We start from the raw sequence: 9,624 nt of genomic DNA, 5'->3' as shown, positions 1-9,624 counted from the left end.
AGTAACGATGCACACCACACTGATGAACAGAGAGCTATGGGAGGTGGTGAAAGATGAAGTTCCAGATCCCCCAATTAAGACTGCAACAACATCTGATACAGACTATGCAAAGAAGATTGCAAGCTTGCGATCTCTCAAAGCAAACGATACTGCAGCTCAAGCAGGAGCTTCGTCTTCAGTGGAATTTGAAGCTTTTTGAGCCTGTACCATCCCACAAAATCTCATCAGTAAATTGCCAAGAACACACTTGAAGCTAACAGCTCTCACTAATGAAAGTGATTCGTTCCCTTAATATCTCAATAGAAACAAGATCAAGACAGAACACTAGCTTGCTTATAAGTTCATCTAAAGGTGATGGTTTAATAACACACACAACTGTCAAGATAAAGAACATTAAAAGAGAGAGTAAGAGACAAACCTTGGAGTCTCTTTTCGTTTTTCTCAACTCCGAGAAGAATGCTTCTTTTCTTAGCTTCTTTAACACTGATGGATGTTCCAATAGAACCAAAAAAAAAACAGATTTAGAAGCCAAAAACAAGAGAGTGGACACCGAAATATTCAAGCTAAAGATCAATATCTAAAACCTCTACCTTGAGAGTCTTTTGACCTTGAAGCATTCAATCCCTTCTGAGCATGTTGAAACTTGTTTACCTGTTTGAAACAAAAGTCTTGAATAAGATGAATCACTCTCTCAGAGACTAAACAAATGAATTACAGCATTAAAAAGCTTCACCACTGGAGTTCATGGAGGAAAACAAAGTCAGTACCAAACAATATGAAAGAGAGAGAGATAAATCAACAAAACAGAGGCAGTGCTGCTCTAAGCTTCACAAAAAGAGACAAATACAACACGAACCATGAATCGATTTTCGAAAACGAGTCATCTCAAGCTTTGAACCCAAACCTTTTGTCGAAATGCCATGGTTGCTCTTCTACAGTTTTGATTCCGGTGACGACGAGAACGGAACAAGACGGAGATGCCGGTTGTGAAGCAAGAACGCGCCAGAGAAGCTTGATTTGGAGCAGGTGCTATCGTGTTGTGGTTTTGTCACCGACTCAGCGATGGATGAGAGCTCCGACGTGACAAACGACGGTGACACTGTTGCGGTGTGAAGCAGAGAGCGGCGGATTGAGGAGCATAGACACGGCGGCGAGGCTCGAGAGTGGACAAGATGCGCCACCGTGTTCGATTGCCGGTGAGTGGAGACCACAGAGTAGTGGTCGGAGCTCGAGAGGGGAAACGGGCCAGAGACGACGAGAGATGAACTCTCTCTTTTTTTTTTTTTTTTTTTTTAAAGAGAAGAGTTATTTTTCCTGGTAAGAAGCTAAGGTAAACCCAAAAAATTGGCTAAGTATTGGCTCCAAAACAAATGTTCACCTATAGTAGTTATTTTTGCTTTCCCGCTTAATAAAATTCTATCTTAGCGCGGATTTAGTGCTACTGTATAGTTATGATCAGATTTTGGCATTTTTGGTAGCAGTTAGTGAATTCGTGCTACTGTGAACTGCTACCAATACTCATATTTCTTGTAGTGACATGGACAAATCTAAAGTGTTAAGAACTCTTATTGATACACACCTTAGATTGAGCAGTCAATAAATTCCGAAGACATATATATAGACCGAAGATATGGCACATGTTCCCTATGCTTCTTAGTTGGTAGTTTGATGTATGTCATAGTCTCTATAAGACCACATTTAGTTTACACGTTACAACAATTAGTCGGTATCTCTCCAATTAATTAGGAAGAGAACATTGAAATGTGGTGAAGTGGATTTTGAGGCATCTCTAAGAGATGTCTAGTTTGCAGTTTTACTGTTGGAGGTAAGAAGTCATGAATTGTTATACTGTTGATATGGATGGAGATGTTAATTCCTTGAAGTCCACTTCGAATTATAAAGTAACGTTTGCGGGTGGAGATGTTGCATGGCAGTTGGTAGGTTAGGTTTGAACCCGATTATCTAACTGCAAATGCACAGTGAAGTACACAGTAATAATACGGGATCGAATTCACAAGTATCGATAACTCCACATATAGTAGCATACAAGTTACTAACTAAAGTGATAAAAAGATTGTTTGTTTGGTTTTCATTTTCTTAATTCAAATAAGCAAGAACAAAAGAACAATAGACAATTAAAACTAGTTTGTAAGCAATTAAAACAAGTATCGATAACTACACATATAGTAGCATACAAGTTACTAAATAAAGTGATAAAAATATTGTTTGTTTGGTTTTCATGTTCTTAATTCAAATAAGCAAGAACAAAAGAATAATAGGCAATTAAAACTAGTTTGTAAACAATTAAAACAAGCGCTGGCAATGTGAATTTTTAGGGATCTCTATTCAGTAACGATTACGCAACAAGCACACATGAAAAAAAGTGCAACAACGTCTGAAATCCAAATCAAAATATTATAGTTAACCTACTTTTGTAGCGCTAACATCTTATGCTGAGAATCCTAAATATTAGCTTCTATTGTATCTCAGATTTTAAACAAGTTTTATGTTCAGGTTTGATCAGTTCACAAGACGCAGTAACATCAATTTTTGTTGGTTACATAAATCTTGCTCATCTACTGATATTTCGGGAATTTAAACACATTTTCCGGTTCGCTAAAATTCCTAAAATCAGAGGCTAGGTGACAGACAAGTCTCAGCTTTAAGACCATTAGTAGACAAAGACGTATAATCATAAATAGGGGTTCTAACAGTTTTTTTGATCAATACACCGAGACAATAACAAAACGAAATCAGAGAATCTCCTATGAGAAATCCTTAACCCAACTAGGAAACTACTTACCCATAATCAGACAATAAAACAAAATCAGAGATGTAAACATCATATTATTATTTTGAAAAATGAGATAACTGTTAAGGAGAGCTTCTCTGAATGAGTACAAGAAGATTCATCTTCCAAAAATCTACAAAATCATCCAAGTGTATCACAAAAATCTCACAAATCACCCTTTATCTCTCTCTCTGGCTGTCAAGAACAAGAATATATAAAACAGAATAAACTCAGATTTTTAGGTTTTAGGTCTTTAGAACACGTCTTTTCACAAATATAAAAATTTGGTCTCGGATGATAAGAATCGTTCGAGACCTACAACATGGATCAGTCGATCCTTGACATAGATCGATCGATCCCTACAACATGGATCAGCCGATCCTTTCCATGGATCGATCGATCTCAACACCAAGGATTGGTGGGTCGCCAATAAACTGAAAGCTATTGAATTTCTGGATCAACCGATCTGTTCTTTTTGGCAGATTCAATATATTACGCCATGGATCAATCAATCTGTTCATGTTTCCAGCTCAATAGGATCTTATACTTTTTTTTGCTCCAAATTCCTTTCTAAATGCATTATTTACCAACAAATTAACATGTAAAATGTAAAATACATGAAGAACAATGAAATGCGCTTAGAAGACCAAAATACCTTTAAAACAAACACTATTTGTTCCAAAACAAGTTTTAAGTGTCAAAAACACAATACATTAGCAGTCAAAGTTGCAACAGTGTATTGTGATATCTATCCCTGAAACCGAACACATAGCCGCAAATGAAGGTTGAAAAGAATGTTGTGGATTAAGAAATTCGTTGAAGATAGAAGGATATGTATATGTTTTTTTTTGTGATAGTCGAAGTGTAACTTGTTTTATGATGAACTCTACATTTCATAGCATCTAAGGCATATTGATAGAAACACATTCATACGAATAATTAGGGGTGTGAATTTCGGTTTGAATTTGGGTTCGGTTTAGTTTATTTGTTTGAATTTAAGAAAATTTTAACTGAAATCAACAAAAACTAGTTTGGTTTAGTTTGTGTTCAGTTTTGTTTGTTTTTGTTCTGCAAAATTAATAGAAATGTCAAGATTGAAGGCTATATTTAATTATTTCTCTATTATTTATTTTTCCCGTTTAAAAAATGGGTTTTTAGATTTATAGTTAATATATCAAAAAATGTTTTGTATTACATTGGTAGTTTTATTTCGTTTCAATTATATATGTAATTGCTGAAAATAAAAAAATAAAAAATAAGATTGGTCATTTTATTTAATTTTGTTTCAATATAACAAACAAAATTGTAACAAATTAAAACGGATATTAGTTTCTTTAAAAATACAAAAAAATATTAGGCTTGTCAAAAAGATAATAGTTCCACACTGAGACATTATTATGCACGAGACAAAACGACAAGGTAACTTTAGTCAGAGAGAAGAAAGAAACTGACCGGCGCTTCTTCTTCATTTCATGGTCCTACGCAGCCTTTTCCCCTTTTCTCTCTCTGAGACCACCACCACCACGAGGATCATCTTCTTTTTCTTCTTCTTCTTCATCATCATCCTTTTCTTCTCAATTAACTAAATTATTGTTATTTCTTTAGTTCCCAATCCCTTTTCGCCTTTCTCTCAGCGTTTCCTCCATTTGATGCTATCCGTTTCTTTTTTTCCCTTCTAATTGCTTTGTGTGTAGGTGAGCGATTTTCTTTACCTTTGTACTTATCTTATACCGTTTGACCACGAATTAATATTTCATGGCCCTCTTTGGTTTTATTCTAATTTCACCTCCCGATCTCTTATTTTAGGGATTTCAGAAGGGTTTTAGAACTGAGTATATGTACGGATCTAAGTTTCTGTCCTTTGTTTTTCTTCTGTCCTAATGAAAACTCTTGAAAAGGTTATCAAAAATTTAAAATTGCTTCTGATTTAATTGCAACGGAAGGGAAAGGGATACCTATCACTATCTTTCCTCAAACTCGAGTTATCTTCTCTTGTCAGAAACTATCTTGTTTGACTCAAAATGGACTACCATGTAAAGAAAAAAAAAAGCATGTTTCTTTTATGAGTTAAAGTAATCGTGTCTCTCTTTGGTGTTATAAAGCTTCCACTGTTAGCGCTCTAAGATGCGTAAGCTGATTCAACATACTTGGTTTTGTATGCTCAGGTACCAGCTGCTGTCACTGATATCTTGCAGTGAAGTTTAGTTATGGCCAAGAAGGAAGAAGGAAGTAGTAGTCCGAGCTGGGGAGCTTCTTTTTTCATGCCAACTTCAGAAGATGTTGCCACCGCTTTTGCTGCTGCTGCCTCTGCCATAAACCCGCCAAGGCCTTCCGTTGTCTTTTCATCCAAAGATGAAGGCGGCGATAGCCCTCTGGAGAGACTACAGAGGCAGGTCTCCAAAGCAGTTAGAAACTTCTATGAAACCCCTAAAACGAAGAGTACGGTGTATAACCCCGAGGTTTTGACCAGCCAGAAGCGTCAGTGGGCGAAATATCAGGTCCAATATTTGGTACGTTTTGACCAATCCCTTGAATGACTATTATATTTCACTTAGATGGATGGATCTTTAAACAGTTTTTTTTTTGTCTCAAACAGGATCATAGACCATTAAAGGATCCCTCAAGGCTTTTTGAAAGTGTTGTTGTGGTTGGACTTCATCCTAATTGTGATATTCAAGCACTTGAACGCCAGTACATTGCACGTAAATCCGAAGGCTCTACCGGGAGATTGCGAAGTGCACTTCAAGTCTCTCAAAATCATTCCCGTGTAGAACCCTCTCTCGAACCTCAGGTGAGATATCATTTTTTTTTTTTTTCTTTTTCTCATCTGCAAGCTGTTGTTAAGTATATATCTTTATTTTCAGGTCTTACTTGTGTACCCTCCGGACAAGGAACCTCCAATTAAATACAAGGATCTTCATTCGTTTTGCTTCCCTGGAGGCATTGAGGTATTTTATTCAGTTTCCTCATTTCCTTGGTTGCTGTGTCTATGAATTCATGCTGGGGACCAATGGTTTCAGGTCCATGCTGTTGAGAGAACCCCTTCCATGAGCGAGTTGAATGAGATCATTCTCAGTCAGGTATTTTCTGTGGATTTTTTATCATTTTGTTAACTTCAGTTTGCAAGGCTAAGCTTTATTCACGAAATTATACACTAATTTTAGAAACGGCGATGCTAAATTTGCAGGAACATCTTAGACCTAGTGACCTTTCATTTGTATTTAGGTTACAGGTAAGAATCATCACGCCTACGCCCAGACGGTCTCTCCTTTTGTTACATTAATACCTTTTCTATTTGATAAGTCATTTATTTCCGCTTCAGGTTGCTGATAATTCCACTCTCTATGGATGTTGCATACTAGTGGAAGAAATAGTGAACAAACCGTCCAGATTGCTTTCCACGGTTTTGGACAAACAACCTGCTTGCTCATCACTAAGTCGCTATGTTATGACAACTCGCAGATGCTATTGCATCCTTACCAGGCTGCCATTTTTTGAATTGCATTTCGGTGTATTAAATAGGTGCGTTTGGACTCTATCCAGTGTTACGGAAACAAATGTTTGCCTTTCAATCATCCATCTCAAAAAATTAAAAAAAAAAAATAAAAAAAAAGAAACTTATTACTTGCATATTTATTTCAAGAAATGCTGGGACGAAATATCTTGTGGCTAAATCTTCCTTGTTGCAAATCTCGCTCTCTGAAGTTGTGCCTCACATTTGATACTTGTTTTTGATGTAGCATCTTCTTGGAAGAAAGACTGGAGCATTTGATGAGTGGCATTAGTTGTGCATCTTTAGAACCCCCAACAGAAGAAATCTTAAACGACTCAACACTCAAACAAAGAAACTCTGGTGACACAAAAAAACAATCTGGTGAAGCAGTTTCAGAACTCCCTGAAACTGAAGTAATTTCAGATAATGAGACCTGTGATGAGACTCAGAAACTTGAGAGGATTGGGATGTATTTTCCCGAATCTAACAACCGTGTGGTCGAAACTGATGATTCCTCGCCAATTATCAATCAAGACGGAGAAAGCTGCATACCAAATCCAGAGCCTCTTCTTCGATGCCCTTATTTGGATGAAGTCTCTGATTCTAGCTCTAGGTACATTGTCAATATATATATTCTTTCATCTGTCAAGTCACATAAAAAGCAACCCCTTTTACCAGCAGCACTAGTAACTTGTTTTTTGCAGCTTTCAGGCTGCGCCTTGCGAGAGGAGGCATTTTAGGACCAATGCCGATGACACGGAGACAAATGAAGAAGCATCCTTTTCTGGTCAAGAAGATGGAAGCAGTAATCTTGATATCCTTGAGTGGGCAAAGGTTTGTCGACTTTGGTATCTTGAAAGTTTCGTGTGTGTGTTTTCATGCTCCTAACACTAAGAAGTTAACAAACCTCTTTCAGTCCAAAAAGAATGGGTCGTTGCAGATACTAAGTGAGTATTACCAATCAGAATGCCCGGAAAGAGGTTCAACTATTACATTTCATCCTTTGGAGCATCTTCATCCAGTCAAATATCATAGACCTGATGAAGCAGCGTTGCATACTCCCGGATCAGCAATTGACCTAAGATCATGCAGCACTAGTCTAGAATTCGCAGAGGTACCAAAACCCAATTGTATCTAGTTTTTGCTGCATTATATGACTTTCTACAAACTCTTATATTCCTTGTTCTATAGGCACACACTGCGCTCATGGCTGAGGAAGAAGCAGCTGCACTATCAACATGGGCTGTCGCTTCTCTATGTGGATCACTGCGGCTTGACAACGTGAGTTTCTGTCGATATACCAAAGATATAAGTATATAACATTCCTGTTTTTTTTCTGGTGATCTCATTCTCATATGGTTTCCGAGTTGCAGTGTTAATCAGTAATGATGATAATGCCTTCTTTCTATTTTGATTTTGTGCCTCAAATTCTGATATTTGTATTTTCTTTGCAGGTTTTGATGATTTTAGCAGGAGCACTGCTTGAGAAACAGATTGTATTCATTTGCTCCAACTTGGTAAAGCATATCTACTTTTTTTTTTCCTTCGAATATTGCATCTTCCTCTTTACTATTTAACTTGTGTGTGTTGTCTGGGGAAACACATAGGGAATCTTAGCTGCATCAGTTCTATCTATTGTCCCTATAATCCGTCCTTTTCGGTGGCAGAGCCTTTTAATGCCGGTATTATCCTGTTTATGTCTGGCATCTCCACTTACAATAATGTCGGTGTAACTAATAGCTAGTCTTGTGTTCCAGGTTTTGCCAGATGATATGCTGGAGTTTTTGGATGCCCCAGTTCCTTACATAGTGAGTCTGTGAACATGATTCCTTGGTTGTAACATCCGTATCATATTAACAAGCTATTCTCATTCTAGGTTGGGGTAAAGAACAAAACAAGCGAAGTTCAGTCGAAACTAACAAATGTTATCGTCGTGGATGTTATTAAAAACCAGGTCAGTTTCTGCCTTTGCCCTCATCATGTTACCGCTTTTGGTAGCAAAAAGCTCCACATATTTCGAGTCCCTTACTACATATGATTTGTTTATAGAGCAACTTTTATTTTCATTTGCCTATGAACCTATAGCTAGGATTCGTGATCTATGTTTCTAATTATGTTTCAGGTTAAGTCACCAAGTATTCCTCAGCTGCCTCAGTATCGAGACTTATATAATGCACTGAGTCCTTATCACTCAAAGCTCGTTGGAGAAAGCTATCTTGCAAAGAAAAGACCTGTATATGAATGTACTGATGTGCAGGTCTCTGACGTCTCTCTCTCTTTTTCTCTCTTTGCCCTAGATATTCGGCGTACTATTTTTAACCACTTGTCATCAATTGTCTGTTTTTATAATCAAAAGGTGGAAGCTGCAAAAGGCTTCCTGGATGTCCTAAGGTTGTACCTGGATTCTCTTTGCTCTAATCTGCAGTCACACACTATAACGAATGTGCAGTCCAACAATGATAAGGTTTGTTTTTTCTCTCAAAAAATTTCCATCCTAGAAGCGTTTTGGGACAACAATATGTTTTGCTATCTTGTCAGGTTTCACTTCTCCTAAAGGAAAGTTTCATCGACTCGTTTCCTAGTCGTCATCGCCCGTTCATGAAGGTAAGATCCCCCATTTTTACATTCTTTTTTTTTTTGTACAAATAGTTTGATGATGTCTGGACTTTGCTAATTGATGTTGTGATGGGAACAGCTATTCTTGGATACACAACTCTTCTCTGTACATACAGATCTTGTTCTTTCCTTCATCCAGAAGCTATAGGACCTCTCTCTCACTACATGTATAAGTAAAAGCATGTCTTGTTGGTGAGAGAAGTGCCATCGACTCTTGTGTTATTTGTAACTTGTTGTTTGAGAAATAATGTATATGGGAGAAAAGACCTCTCTATGACTCTTTATAGTAAACAAAAGTTTTATTTGTACTACTGTGTATTTTCACGGGAGTTAGTATGTTCTATATCATTTACGATAATAGTGGGTGATGTATCCTGGGCGTTATTGTCTTATAGTCTCAGTTTCTGTTTGTTTGCCTATTTAGTCTCCTATCATGATTACCCATTGCAGGCACGTGTTAAATTTGTATTTGGTGTGTTTCCAAGTTTTTGCGAGTCAATACGTTTACTGACCGCAATAAAAACATTTTCGAGACCGTTCAATGGGACAATTAGATAAACGGGCAATTTTAATCCGCGTAACTGCGCGGATGTTTAACTTTAGTTTTATAAACGCTAAAATTTTTTTTACATCTTTAATAGCAAATATTTTTTAGTATTAATCATATTTTAAATGTTATATGACTTTTTAAAACACGATAATATTATATTTTACATGTTTGTCA

The 9,624-nt window shown here is 36.9% G+C and overlaps 1 protein-coding gene and 1 long non-coding RNA gene across 2 annotated transcripts; one reads left to right on the top strand and one right to left on the bottom strand.

Annotated features, from left to right (window-relative positions):
• LOC130511505 (uncharacterized) lies at positions 1-1,080 on the bottom strand. The gene is made up of 4 exons (XR_008944989.1): positions 905-1,080; positions 591-651; positions 419-483; positions 1-201 (listed from the first exon to the last, which is right to left on the bottom strand). It is a non-coding gene; the product is annotated as an uncharacterized LOC130511505 (long non-coding RNA).
• A 3,104-nt stretch (positions 1,081-4,184) lies between these two features.
• LOC108829557 (uncharacterized) lies at positions 4,185-9,211 on the top strand. Its single transcript, XM_018603187.2, has 19 exons — positions 4,185-4,485; positions 4,957-5,301; positions 5,388-5,582; positions 5,656-5,739; positions 5,812-5,871; positions 5,979-6,023; positions 6,114-6,313; positions 6,532-6,897; positions 6,989-7,118; positions 7,201-7,398; positions 7,476-7,565; positions 7,739-7,801; positions 7,892-7,966; positions 8,042-8,092; positions 8,161-8,238; positions 8,407-8,541; positions 8,641-8,748; positions 8,823-8,888; positions 8,980-9,211. Exons 2-19 carry the CDS (start codon positions 4,999-5,001, stop codon positions 9,046-9,048), a joined length of 2,316 nt encoding a protein of 771 aa, XP_018458689.2. The 5' UTR covers positions 4,185-4,485; positions 4,957-4,998; the 3' UTR covers positions 9,049-9,211.
• Positions 9,212-9,624: the final 413 nt, after the last annotated feature.

The sequence above is a fragment of the Raphanus sativus genome, chromosome 4 (genome assembly GCF_000801105.2).
Source record: "Raphanus sativus cultivar WK10039 chromosome 4, ASM80110v3, whole genome shotgun sequence".
Classification (NCBI taxonomy): Eukaryota; Viridiplantae; Streptophyta; class Magnoliopsida; order Brassicales; family Brassicaceae; genus Raphanus; species Raphanus sativus.
This window is presented reverse-complemented; position numbering and strand designations above follow the sequence as displayed.

Excerpts from the sequence above, each read along its gene's own strand:
- LOC108829557 (XM_018603187.2), top strand. The coding sequence starts at position 4,999 with ATGGCCAAGAAGGAAGAAGGAAGTAGTAGTCCGAGCTGGGGAGCTTCT. Across the intron at positions 5,302-5,387 it reads AATATCAGGTCCAATATTTG|GATCATAGACCATTAAAGGA; the intron begins GTACGTTTTGAC and ends TGTCTCAAACAG. Across the intron at positions 5,740-5,811 it reads GCTTCCCTGGAGGCATTGAG|GTCCATGCTGTTGAGAGAAC; the intron begins GTATTTTATTCA and ends CAATGGTTTCAG.